This window comes from Botrytis sinoallii (assembly GCF_014898435.1).
Source record: "Botrytis sinoallii strain Bc 23 chromosome Unknown BSIN_008, whole genome shotgun sequence".
Classification (NCBI taxonomy): domain Eukaryota; kingdom Fungi; phylum Ascomycota; class Leotiomycetes; order Helotiales; family Sclerotiniaceae; genus Botrytis; species Botrytis sinoallii.
This window is the reverse complement of record NW_024066035.1, coordinates 1042874-1057671: the sequence shown is the minus strand read 5'-3', so window position 1 is coordinate 1057671 and position 14798 is coordinate 1042874. Positions and strand designations below refer to the sequence as shown.

At 37.1% G+C, this 14798-nt stretch overlaps 2 protein-coding genes across 2 annotated transcripts; one reads left to right on the top strand and one right to left on the bottom strand.

Annotated features, from left to right (window-relative positions):
* Positions 1–1296: 1296 nt before the first annotated feature.
* EAF02_005335 (uncharacterized protein) lies at positions 1297–2229 on the top strand (the record flags this gene model as incomplete). The annotated part of the gene is made up of 3 exons (XM_038901383.1): positions 1297–1416; positions 1519–1849; positions 1943–2229. 3 exons carry the CDS (start codon positions 1297–1299, stop codon positions 2227–2229), a joined length of 738 nt encoding a protein of 245 aa, XP_038758723.1.
* Positions 2230–2909: 680 nt separating this feature from the next.
* EAF02_005334 (uncharacterized protein) lies at positions 2910–4422 on the bottom strand (the record flags this gene model as incomplete). The annotated part of the gene is made up of 4 exons (XM_038901382.1): positions 2910–2948; positions 3002–3423; positions 3480–3996; positions 4387–4422. 4 exons carry the CDS (start codon positions 4420–4422, stop codon positions 2910–2912), a joined length of 1014 nt encoding a protein of 337 aa, XP_038758722.1.
* Between the last annotated feature and the right edge of the window lie 10376 nt (positions 4423–14798).

The following is a 14798-nucleotide window of genomic DNA, read 5'->3' as shown; positions in this document are numbered from 1 at the left end:
TGAACGAGTCAGAAATATTTTCAAGGGTATAAGAATTATTGAGTAAATAATTTGAAAGAGTCTTCTGTTGAGATTCTAAAAAAATGAGGAACCTTATGAAGGAAAAGTTGATTTGTGGTTCCCCGATCTCAACCAGAATCCGACGGAGGTGGTCGATGCGGGAAGCTCTAGGTAGGACCTGTAGGTACACCAGGTACTTTTAGCGATATCTGGGGAAGTGAAGGGGACCGTAGTAGTGTAACATTGAAAGCTTTATTAGTGCAAGGGGGAGGAGAGGGAGAAGAGAAGAAGTAAACATAGGTGGGTAGGTAAGTTCTGCAAATTTATATATATATATATATTCATATAATTCGTCCGATTTCCCTCGTGTCTTGAGGAGATATAGGTAATGTTGAGATGATAGTGCTCGAGTATATAATTTAAATGATATTTTTCTACAATAAAATCCACAAGAACTCTTCACTCTATCGACAATTGAGACCCAACTCACGAGGTAAAACTCCCAACCTATAGATAGCTATTTATAGTGTCAAATCATCGAGAAGTGTACCTGGTAGAAAAGCAATTAATTCACTCATACAATAGCAATCAATTAATGACTTCATATTTCGTATTAGGTACCTACATTTTAGCCTTTAGCATCACCTACATAGTAGCCAGACATGTATCGGTACTCACCCAAAGTTTATACCAATCGTCCATGGAATTAGCGACGTAATAGAGTTATGACGAAATCAGAAGAAAGGAGGTAGATACCTGATAATCATCAACGCTCGAGTGAATTTAGAAAATTTTGGTTAATGTTTATGTCATCATATATTGGGATTTATATACACCTCCTCTACTATGTTGGTAGTTATCAGCATATTATTCTTTGTATAATTCAATCCATGTCAGGTATTGTCTCGTTGATTCTGCTCCCCTTCAACATTCACTAGTCTTGCGATGGTACTGTACGAGCATCGATGTAAAGTTACCGACTATTGAGTAACTCTACTCAACTCTCCTCTCACATGATTGCCAGATACCATCAATCATCTCCATAAGAATTATTTAACCCAAAAGTCCAAAGAATGATCACAATTTTCATATGATTCCAGAAAAGTATCAAATTCAAGTCTCCAAAAAGATACCCACCAGTGACCCTGTCCACCCGCTTACTAATCCTCCTCAAGCTAATTTCCTAATCGAGCAATTCACACCTTGATATCTTATCGAAAATTAAATACTTTATATGACCAGCTCTCACCCCTCCCCTCTCACCACCAATAAACATCTCCTCATCATCCAACAAAAATGTTTCTCTCAACCTCTCGCGCATTGCCGCATACATTGCGCGCAATAACTCGATCTCACACAATTACATTTTCCAATATACGACGCTCAGTCTCAACATTAAAGGAAAATCCTAATATTGTTTGTTACCCCTCCTCTTATTGTCAAATCCTCCTCCCTTCTTCTCCCCTTCTCTCCTTCCCTCCATCCTCACCCAACTCAGCAAAGCTAACCCTCTCCTAGTACATCCACCCACCCACCTCTTCCTCCCCCCAAAACCACACCCTAACCCTCCTCCCCACCACCCCACCAACCGCATCCCTCTCCCTCGGCACCACCACCACTCTCCCCATCACCCCTCAATCCTTCACTCCCAATCCTCGATTCCTCCCCTTCCTCTCCACCATCCTCCAAAAATACGCCCATCTAGATCCACAACTTCACTCGCAAGCTGCCGCCTTTGCCACCACCACGACACACTTCTCCCTCTCGCCCCCATCCTCCTATCGTCAAAACAAAGGCGGAAAGTCCTCGAAAGGAAAAGATTCCGGTGCGCCACCTAGCGCCAGTCAAGGTATTTTCTCCAATTCCCCCTTCATCTACCACACACTACGCTCTCTCTTCCCCTTTTCCCTTTTCCCAAGCCCACAATTAACCCCTCTCCAAGGCGGCGCCGGCTCCGGCGGCCACGGCGGCTACATCCACCTCTCCGATACCCGCGCACCCCCCGACTACGGCCGCATCGCCTACCCAGAAGATATATTCGGATCTCTCGAAGTGGACGCGACCGGACAATTCGTCGAAGGAGATTCTGGGAAAGCGCCCGGAAATTGGCAAGACTCGGGAACCTACCGTATAGTCACCCGTGAGGGCATCTTCGGATTACCGGATTTCTTGAGGGGGAAATTGGTGGAGGCGTTGAAGGAGGAGGAGAAGAAGATTAATGGAAACTAAGTTGAAGGGGTTTAGAAGGAATAGGGAAGTGAAAAAAGGCTTGGAAAGGAGGGAGTGAGAATTATATTTTAAGAGGTGGTTAAGTTGGACTATGAGACTTCTCCAAAATTGACGAGAAGGAAAATGGACAAGGGTTTATGAATGATGAATTTGGTATATATTGACGTGTGGAGGGATGAAGAGATGTGGAGATATGAAAGCACGACGAGAACGTTGAAAGGTTGATCATCAGGATGGTTGGCGGTGACGATGACGTGCGCCAGTATGTATATTATGTATTACGATTATCACGCGACTCTACTCCATAGACATACTATACTATAATGAGGATCTATCTGGGGAAGGGAAATCCGGAGAAGTTGTGGGGTAATACTACTGTAAGATTAGAATATCCCCAGCTTTAGCTAAAGACAGGGTCGGGTGGATAGGGATGGGCACAGGCCAGCATGTCAAAAAGTATCAAAAGTATCAAAAGTGCCAGAGAACAGAACATAATAAATGTTATCTGAGTTTCATTCTCTCCCAGTTCGGTCAACCATCTAAAAAGTAACCATCTTGCTAACTTGAACGCAAGATCGACGTGAAGGATTTGACCTTCAAAATGCAACGAAAATAGACCTTATCGCCAAGCCATTATCAACTTTCTCCCACCCAACCATTGTTACACGCAAAAAAACAATCTATTTCTTGACCTCAGTACCATCGAGTCCACCGAAAATCTAGAACTTGGTTAGTCGAATTCATGCGTCACTTGATTTTAGATTAAACTTACAGTCTCCATCATAATACCAGTAATTTGATATGGGTCGGCATTTGAAGCGGGTCTTCTATCCTCAAAGTATCCGTAACCCTTGGCACCACATTCTCTTGGAATACGAATGGATGCACCACGGTTGGCAACACCATAAGTGAAACTGTCGATGGAGCCGGTCTCATGTCTGCCAGTAAGACGCATGGCGTTGTCATCTCCATAAACTGCAATGTGCTCCTTGTGGCGACCCTCAAGCTTCTTGATAGCAGCCTCAATGTGCTTCATGCCTCCCTCTACACGCATCTCAGCACTTGAGAAGTTGGAGTGGAGACCAGCACCGTTCCAGTCACCTGGAATTGGCTTGGGGTGGAAAGAAATCTTGGCGCCAAATTCCTCAGCCACCCGATTCAGGAGGAAACGAGCCAACCAGAGGTGGTCACCCACTAAAATAAGAGTCAGTGATTATTCGGATTGATAATAGAAACAGGGGAGTACCCACTTTCGATGCCATCGCAAGGACCAACTTGGAACTCCCATTGAGCTGGCATAACCTCGGCGTTGGTACCGGAGATCTTGATGCCAGCATTCAAGCATGCCTTGTAGTGAGCCTCGACAATATCTCTGCAGAAAACCTTGCCAGTACCAACACCACAGTAGTATGGGCCTTGAGGACCTGGGAAACCATTTACTGGCCATCCGTAAGGTCTATCGGACATATCGAGGAGAGTGTACTCTTGCTCCAAACCGAACCAAGGCTCGTGGGACTTGTGTGCCTCCATGAGCTTGGCAGCCTCATGACGGTAGTTGAACTTGTTTGGGGTTCCATCGGGATCCCAGCACTCGGTCAAGACCAAGATGTTTGGGGCACCACGGAATGGATCTGGGAAGATTGCGACGGGGCGGAGGTAGACATCTGAGTTGTCACCGGGGGCTTGACCGGTCGAACTACCGTCGAAGTTCCATTCTGGGAGGTCATCCAGAGTGAATTGACCGCTCTCTGGGATCTTGGTGAGAGTCTGTGAATAGAAAAAGTTATATTAGTGCATGAGTCATTTGAGGTATTTGTGAGGATTTTGTTGAGGATGCAGTTGGGGCGCAAAGCCGCGGGTATGTGTGTGTTGGGTAATGTTGCTCACTTTTGACTTGGACGGGTACCGCCAGTGGAATCGATCCAGATGTACCTTTGTAAAGGATTAGATTTTGAAAGAGGGGAAAAAAGTATTCCATTAATTAGCTTACTCTGCCATGGCAGATCCCTTCTGGTCGAGCGCCATGTATTTCATGAGCTGTAAGGTTCAAAGGTAAAAGTTAGTGTTCTGTTTTGTTTTGTTTTGTTGCGCCGATAGCGGGGTATGGTTGTGAAGCACAAAGATTGGTGTTATCTTTGAAGGAATGGGAAAACTTACGTTCGCCGTATAGGAAACCGTTGTTGAGACAGCCATGATTGCGGACTTATTATGAGAATATGGAAGAGAGAAAGTAAAAGAGAAGAATAGAGAGGAATGCTTTGGAAGCAAAGAATCGAGAGTTGTAAAGTGGTTGTTGTTGTGTTGTTGTTGTTGATAGACTTCAAAAGTCCTAAGAGTAGGGAAGAAGAGTGTGGGGGATTTGGGGAAGAGAGAGAAAGAGAAAAGGTATGAAAGAGGAAGTGGGAATGTTTATGTATGTGTGTGATTTTTTTTTAATTCACTACCTAGGTAGATTTTTGGAAAATGGAACTGGAACTGGCAATGGAAATAGAAATAGAAACAAAATAGAATTGGCTAGGTAGGTATGATTGTCAGCGTAGATAAGAGTGGGGCCTGTCGGCTAAAGGAAGAAGAACTTTTGTACATTCGACGCTCGTGGCTCATACATCGACGCCCTGCAGGTCGGTCCTGGTGGTCCAAGGAAGGGAAAATGGCTGAGGATGGCGAGGATGGGCAATGGACAGGGGTCGGATTAAAGGTCGAGAGGCGTTGCAATAGTGAAGATTAAAAGGCAATTAAGTAAATCAATCGAGTATTCAGTACCTAATTAGAATGGACAGAAACAAATGAATCACCAGAATAAAATTGGAACGATGACTCTTGCGGCTTCTCATGGGCGGAGCCAGAGAGATAATGTGGAGGGGCGTGATGAGCGGGCGGTGGGTGGGCTGATGCGATTGATGATTTCATATGGAGTAATGAGAGAGAGAGAGAGAGAGATCAAGAAAGATGTAATATCTACGTATCTACATTACCCAGTTGATGATCTACGGAGTATAAAGGATTTAATTCTCATTCTTCATAATGGGTACCAGGTGTTTGAGGAATGAAATGCATTTGGTTACAAGATACAGGTTGAAAGAGATCATTCATTCATTCATTGCAAACTACCTAGTACTCCGTAGATACCATACCTGCCTACCTCGTACCTCTACCTCGTACCTCTACCTCGTACCTCTACCTCGTACCTCTACCTCGTACCTCTACCTCGTACCTCTACCTCGTACCTCTACCTCGTACCTCTACCTCGTACCTCTACCTCGTACCTCTACCTCGTACCTACCACCTACTCCCTCCATATCTGATATCAATCTTTTCTTTGTTCAACCCCCATTCCCCCATTCACCCATCCACTCACTGCCCAATACCAACCATAAACTAACATTAATATACAATCAGTCCTGTGTGTTTGTTACTTTTACAGTCTTAGACTCTTAATTCCCTACATCCCCAGTCCCCTTTATTGTCATCCCATGTACAATCTTACAATCAATCCCTTGGGATACATCTCCCCGGACAAACTTACAACTTTTGAGGCATATATTACTCGACTAAGAGATTCATCCTTGAAACATTCCCTGTCATCCAGTCTTCTTGTATCATGTATCATGTCTCTAGTATGATGTAAAATTATATGTGGCAACCATCTTCATATCACCGTCTATTAAGTTATTTCTTTGAAAAGCCCCAAAGTCAAAAACAAAAACCGCAAAAATAATACTCCTAAAACAAATCCTAATCGCCAGAATTCGTACCTTCTTTCTTGGAATCTCGACGTTCCCTTTTCGCAAATGGTTCCGCATCGTCACAATCCAGGGGCAATGCATACTATATTAGTCCGTCTCCCTAGTACGAGTGTAGTACATTTCCTGGTCCGAGAATGCAATGCAAAAAAGTAGTTTGGTCAAATGTGTCCGTCCATACAAATTCAAAGGATCTACAAAAAAACTAATCGCCGGTTCCATCATGCTATCGCTGTCGCCGAGCGGGTTCAACTATCGTGATTATCATATTTGACTCAATCGAGTCAATCAAGTCAATCAGGTCAATCAAGTCGCATCCCACGCAAATTTGATCCTATACTTATCGACGAGACGGTACAAGACGGGAGAATCTTTCAGCCAGCTTTCAGCCATTCCATACCGTTCACATGGATGAAAATGTCTCACAACTATCTTCAGCCCTTTCGAATGGAATTCTCTTTTTTCTGATATCTTGTTTCACCACCGAAAACCACGCAAGCAGGGTCTGACAAACCCAGACATTGTAGACATGGCAAGAAAAGGTCTGGTCTCTCGACTCTGACTCTATCGAACACATACCGTACAGACTGCATGCATGCATCGTGGGAACTGTCCAAGGTCCCCCACACACACAACAACAACACCATGCACATCTCACCCAATCTGTCTATAGCCAATCAATAGTAACGTAAAAAGGTTTTTAAACTCCCCCGGTTTATCATTTCCTCTATCTGATCCTACCCACGCTCGCACGCTATCACGACCTGAATAGGGATTTCATGATTCTCGAGCCCAAACAAAGAGTGGAAATGGCCGAATCTATGGCGTGGCTTTACAAATAGATTGCTTTTTACGGGATAAAGGATGGAGGTATTGGGATGTTGGGACGATATGATTCGGTTCAAGGCCAAAGAATCTTTGGTCTGGCCGAGATCTTGAGTAACAGAAGTCATGGATTCTGATAAGAAGATTAGAATCTGATTGGGTTGATTAAGCCCAGTTCGTAAGCGTCCCATCTAATCATCGATGCCGTCGTCCGATCTCGCCTATGCTTTTTGCAGAAGAAGAATCTGAATTTACTTGGTATGGTTGGATGGATGAATTGAATCCAATAGGAGGGAAATACAATTTGTCGGGTTTCATCATGTGATCTACCATCCGGTTCTAAATTTATCCCATTGGGAAAGTCCTTGAGACATTATCCGTTTTCCCTTTCATCCATTTACAATTTCATTCCTCGAAAGTTTATTATCAATGGATTCAATAGTAACATCTTACATCTTCTTCTCCTGAATGAATCTTCACCATCTTGGCAATGGTACCTGAATTACATGTTCAAATCGGCATCGCCTTCAACTCAATATCCTATGAATTGTACGTGACAGAACTGCATTTAATTCTATTCGAGGCCAAGCCCCTTTCTGACACCGACTAACAGGCGAGGTCGTACTTTTCGGGTGTGCTCGCGACTCATTTCTTTGTTTGTATATTTGCCTTTATTCATTACCATACATTTGTCGGAATCAGTCGGTTTGCAGGTTTCAACGCTTTTCTGTACCTTATTCACGCAGGTACCAAGACCATCCGCTTGCCATTAGACCTGGAAGAATCATCCCCAACGTTTCGTGGAAGTCTCCGTGAATATGGCTTGGTATTGTTTCTCAGTACACACACCGTTTTTCTCCATCCGAGGCGGTCTGTCGTTTGTCGTCGAGTCTCGATACCGCCAACGTCTGTCCTGTCCTGCGCTTTCACACGGTGAACTTTAGGTCGGTGATACAATACCGTACCTTTCTACGATGGAGTCTTTCTAGAAACTCGCATGCGACAGATTGTGTTCCACCACTCGGGGCTCAGGGCATCCAACGGCTCCATGCTTTAGTTTTCAGCTCACGAGTTTCGGATATGATCTCGTATTCCTTTTTCTTGAACTCGAAAAAGTCAATAGTATGGATTATTACTCTCCTCATACAATACATTACATTCATTACAATACAGCAAATACACCTCTCCCAACTTATGAAAACGAAAAACTTATATTATTTTCGAACATTTGCAAGGTGCGGCTACAAGCGGGTTATAAATCCTGTGCTTTGGTGTCACTCCACCAACCTTGCTACCCCATCGATAGATAGATGGATAGATGAAAAGAAGAGGGTCTCCGCTCTCGCATTTCCCTACATGCCGGTTCCCCTCCGTTGATAAGATTGTCACCGCTCGATCCATTTCACGTACCCGCCCGCTGTCAATCTGCACGATCCCACTCGGTAAATGGTTCCGCTCTGTATGTATCGTAGGTATGTATTCGCGACTTTAACTTGTAAGGTTGTAAGATATCATTTTTCGCGTAATGCGATTTAAAGGGAAGTGAAGATTGAGAATGAATGATTTATTTGTTTAATTGTTGTAAATCGAGATGTATAATGTGCGGATAGATCGATCGTAGATGAATAGAGTTTATTTGTTTATTTGTTTTATTTATTTGCTTTATTTATTTATTCATTCTCAATTTAATAATCGATAATCAACAATCAATACTATTCAAGAAAAAAACTTCACTCTCAAACAACAAACGATGATAATTATTAATTACAACGATTTTTCATAGTATTATATATCTATTGTCACGGATCGCACCCAATCGCAGTTGCGATCGCTCACGTGCGCGCTTGCGCACGTGCACGATCACGTGTACATAGCTAGTATATAGGAGCGCTCTACGAGCGCTTTGCTCCCGATTCTGTAGTTGTAGATTCTAAGGATAAATTGTACCCTGCTCTCGCAGTTCCTCTAAGGCAAAGTGTCACATCTATTTATTTATTTACTTGATAGAATATTATTGTGTGAACAAGGGAATTCACTTCAAAGGAATGACTTCAATACAATGGCTACTGTATCAAAGGTATTTAGGCGAATGCGAAGGAGACTAGCTCTTTCAGTAGTGCCTATATAAGGCCTACTATTTCCCCTCATTAGCTAGCTCATTAGACAGAATACAATACAGACAATTAGGGGCCTACTAAAAAGAGTGGGAACTACGTCTCCCGTATTCCTGATCTCATTATTGAACCAATAATTATTACATTCTATTAAGTAATATTAATAATAGACGATGTAGAAACTCGAACTTCTATATCTAGATAAATACGAGTTTATATTCTTTTTTTGAATTACTATTTTTATTATATATATTGTCACGGGGTAACACTAAGCCCTTTCTGTCCTGTTCTGTCCTGCTATATATATAAGAGTAAGATAGAACTTCCAGTTTTATCTTCTAGTCTTTTAGACGTTTAACTTAGCGGTAAAGTTTCTAAATACTTCTAGAGGTGATCCTGTGACATTAGATAGAACTACTCTTGGTTATAAGTGGAGCTGTGTGGGGGGCCCACTTATAGTTTACAAGCCTTCATTGGTTTGGGGGCTAGCATATATAGATCCTGTCTGCCTGTCTGAATACCTGAAACATTAAAATCCAGAATCCTGAATCCTGAAACCTCTTAGTAGGTGATAGTATGGAGACTATATCTTAAGAAGAAGAATAATGTCACAGAATAACACTAAGCCCTTTTTATCCTATCCTGTCCTGTTATATATGTGAAAGTAAGATAGAACTTCCAGTTCTATCTCCTAGTCTTTTGGACGTTTAGCTCAGCGATAAAGCTTCTGAATACTCCCAGAGGTGATCCCGTGACATATATATCTATACGAGAGAGCACGCGGCATACCATGTTGCAATAGAATGTATACAAAAGCTACCCTTACAGGATAAAGCAGCTTTCAAACAAATATTATATAGGAGATCGGAAAGCGCGCACGGAGGCGCTCAGAGGATCGGAGACAAAGGCGCAAGTGCGCTAGCCATCGCTTGGGAGGCTATTGAGGGTATTGAGACCCTATCCCTAGGAAAGGGGGATCATGTAAAATTAGAAGATCATCCCGCAGTTAGCCCAACCGTAATGCCCCCTGGGAGGCTCGCCTATACGGCCCGGTTGAAAATTACTAATAATAATAATAATAATAATCTATACGAGAGATTCTAGATATTCTAGAATAGAATAATTAATTTAATTTTAGAATGATTTTAGTTTATTTGAGATTTATATATTTATATTAATAATTAAATAATTAAGTATATCTTATGTCACGGCGCCAACTACATGATCTGTAGTTGCCTTCGTGTCTCAGGCACAGAATACTAGCGCGCTCTACTTCCTATAAATAGGGCTTCACTCTTTCATAGCTCTTCTATCTTTATAATATAATATAAGTCTTTATTTGTATTATAATAATTTATATTATTATTAAATAAACTATCATAGCTTTATTTCCTATTTTATTTTCAAAGCTTTATTAATATTTTATCCTGATTGTACTGATTATATTTACTATTGATTTATTGTATATCTTATTATTAATGTTTTGAGCTTAAAAAGTACTAAGATGGGTAAACAAGTATTTATATTAAAAGCATCTACATCTAACCTACCTTTGCAGTTTTCTTTTCTTAAATTATATTCTCAACTTTATTGAAACCGATATCTCTCCCTTTATAGATCTATTCAATAACCAAAATACTATACACTTCGCTATCACTCAAGCTGTATTTGAATCGATCGAATTGATCACAGGCTTATTACAAGTTCAAGCTGTTGCTACTTAGACCCAAATTACTAATATTTAATTAAAGATTATTGAATTGAAAGATACAATTAAGATATTAAAAATTATTATTTACAATAATTCACAGTTTCATTTCATTACAAATATCTCACTGTTTCTAAAAAGTTTAATAATAATAAACAAGATATCACAAAACGTTAAAATTAGTATATAACTTTTTATAATACAATCATTACTACTTAATTACAATTACAAAAATGAATCAGAATTTCAGAAAATCACATTTCTTATTAGTCTACTTTTTAACTTTATTTATACAAATAATTAGATATATTTTGATATAATTATAAATAATATATATAATTCCAATCTTAGCCTTTTGGATAATATATTATAATAAATATCTAGTGTAAATTAAACAAGCAATATTAGATTCTAGATTTCTTATACAAAGCTTTTATAGATTAACAATAAATATAAAATAAAGAAAACCCTATTTGGTAATTTTATTATTGAATTCAAATAGCTTATTATTAAATATAAAAAGATTATTGAATAACAAATCACCAATCTTAAATTTAAAATCTTATAAAAACTAATTGATACTTTAATTAATTGTTTTAATAAATCTTCTGCCACTGATATCAATATATAAGTAATCTAATAGTAAAGCATTTATAATAATTTAAAGGAAAAAATTTATTTTGATAATCAATGCAAAACCAAAACATCAATTTTAGCGATTAGAAAAAACCCAATGAAAAGAAGCCTGCTATTATTGTTGTAATATTTACATCTAATCTCTCTAAAGATTCTATACAATTGGATGCTATTCGCTAAAGCTAGCAACCCTTATTACATTACAATAAAAAACAATATCTAGATCTTAGCCTCTATCTTTATTACAAAAAGCCTAATCATATCAAATTCAATTGCAAAGAAAAGCAATATAATAATACAAAATATAATATCAATTCAGAAACTATACAATATCCTGATTATTCCCTTATTACAAATCAATACACTCTAAATGTTTATTGTTTTCCCATTACCGATTATTATTACAATCCCAAACCCTATCGCAACACTTATAGTTCTACTTATCAGAATATATTCTTATCTATTAATCATTTCCTGATTGTCGCAGTACCATTTCGATATGCCTCTTTAGTTCCTATTGATAATAGAGATCTGAGCGGATTTGTTGAAGGCTCCGTATATTCGGATGATAGTAGAAATTCAATTCCCTAGTTAAATATATTAAAAGACTAATCTCGATTTATAGTTACAAATTAAGGTTCTTTATGGAAAGTTTGTTTTTATGGATTAAGAGATCGATTATGTTTAGGAATTCTTTGTATCTTAGAATAATGAATAGCAAATCTCTTAAAATCTCAATGGAAATTTTTCTTGTGTTTAATATGATTATTCCATTTATTGGCTTAATAGATAGTGAAGCCATGGGATATAGGTTTATAGATAGAACCCTTATATTCAAGCTTGGTATCCCTATATATTCCTTTCCTATTATTTGCAACCTATTATTTGTAGATAAAAGGACTTTTGATATTCTATCTCAATATGTATTGTTAGATTTATGGATTAATATTTATTTATTTATTTATAGTGATTAACGTCTAATATCTGACCTCCCAAGGGGTATTCTAGACGTACTAAGGAGCGGGCCTACAGGCCGCTAGCGTTCCAGCCGCTCATAGTAGTGTAATGTTAGCTAATCAGGGGCTTGTTGCCTCTGGTATAAACTTTAATAACTTTATGGATTAATAATTATAAAGAAATTGGCTTATTCTATATTACTAATCTTTCCAACGCGAACTCTATGATTCTCGGTCTTTTATAGCTTTAGTATTATAACTTTATTATTAATTGAATAATAATGACTTTTAAATTCATATCTACATATTACTCCAGATATTACTGTCTAGTTAACTCTATTGTAATTATTATTCCTAATTGTAACGATATACTGATCCCAATAGATACAGTGCTCAATCCAATATCATATATACCCATTAGGAAGTCTATTTTGAAATCTATTTCGAAGAAATCTATTTTAATCCTATATTGTATCTTTGCTAAAGAAATCATCAATAAAAGTCTCCAGACTTCTTCTTTCTCATCCTAAAACTAATTAATATTTTTGGAATATAATCCTCTAATTCTAGTTGTGGAGAAGAATACTAATAGAAATCTTTATAATATAAATCCTATTGATTCAATACCACTCGATTCAAATCGCTATTATACTTATTAAATTAATGAAAAAACAGAGACCTACATTAAGATAATATCAAATCAGCCGATTCTGAAATCAGCCCAATATAGATCATTGTAGGTTTTAGGATATACAAAAAATTGTTACAAAACCAAAATGTTTTATCTTTATTGAATCCCCTATCATTATAGAAGTTTTCTAAGGAATCGACTAATACTTTACAAAATATTTGATAAAAAATAAATAATATAAAGTTCCTTATAGCTAATAGTTTTATTCAATTCTATAAAGATTAGAAAGCTTATATTACAAAAGTAATCTAAAATGAATTAGATAGAGCTTACAAGTTATATTATATAGTAATAAACGATTCTATTCAATTATATTATAATATTATAAAAAGCGATATTAAGAAGTTTATGGAAAAGACTAATCGATTTGTATTATTTATAATAAAGATTCAGAGTAAGCTATTATTCTGGTTTTGCGATCTGTTTACTGGGTTCTTATTCTTTCTTGCTAATAAGCTTCTGCTATAACACTTTGGAATTACAAGATTGAGATTATACTAGGCAAAGAGTCTTCATATAATAAAGATTACCTAATATCCTCAGTTAAGCTTTAAATCGTTTATAAATAGCTCGATAATAATTTAAATAAAGGATTCATTTGCAAATCTCATTCTTGATCAGCCATTTCTTTTCTTTTAACTATAAAGCCTGAGGGGGGTATTCGAATTTGCTAGGATTATTATGGATTGAATAATATTATTATTAAGAATTGTTATTTGTTGTTATTGATTAAAGAAACCCTTAATACTTTATACTATACTAAAGTTTATATCAAATTGGATATTATTATTATATTCAATAAACTACAGATTATAGAAGGTTACAAATAGAAAACTGCTTTTATAATTTATTTCGGCTTATTCGAATCTCTGGTAATACTTTTCAATCTTTGTAATATTCCTATTTCGTTTAGAACTATATTAATTATATTCTTTTTAATTTTTTAAATAAGAATTGTATAATATATTTAAACAATATCTTGATTTACTCTAAGAATATTATAGATTATTAAAAGTAAGTTTGCAAAGTTATTTAGAAATTTATTGATATTGGATTATAAATTAATATTAATAAATACAAATTCGAAATAAAGAGAACAAAGTATTTTGATCTAATTATTATTTTTAGTGATATCGAGATGGACTTTGATAAGGTTAAGACTATTTTCAAATGGAAGTTGTTAATTAAGTTAAAAGACTTCTAATACTTTCTAGAGTTTGTCAATTTCTATTAATACTTTATTTACAATTTTTCTAAAATTACAGAATCTTTAAATCGCTTATTGAAAAAAGAGAATACATGGAATTGGACTATTGATCAAGAAAATGCTTTTGAAAACCTGAAGTATGCCTTTGTTTTCTGTTTCAGTTCTTGTAATGTTTAATTACCATTACTATATAATTATTGAAACAAATATTTCAGACTAGGTTACAGGCGGAATACTCTTTCAATATAATAATAAAGGCTGACTATACCCGATTATATATTTTTTCTCGAAATATAATATAACTGAATGTAACTATAAGATTTACAATAAGGAATTACTAATTATTATTAAGTTTTTAGAAAAATAAAGATCTAAACTATATAAAACCCAAGAGTTATTCGAAATTATTACTGATTATAAAAATCTAGAGTACTTTATATTGATAAAGATGCTAAATCAAAGACAAACTAGATAGACTGAATTTCTATCTAACTTTAACTTTCGTATTATATATCGTTTTGGTTATAAAACAGTTTGCCCTAATATATTGAGCCAAAAGACAGAAGACCGCCCCGCTCATACTAATCCCAATAACAACCAGATCAAAAATCGCTTATAAACAATTCTCTCAGAAAAAGTATTTGATAATACTATACTCAAAGACCTCATCCAACAAGTTAATAATAATA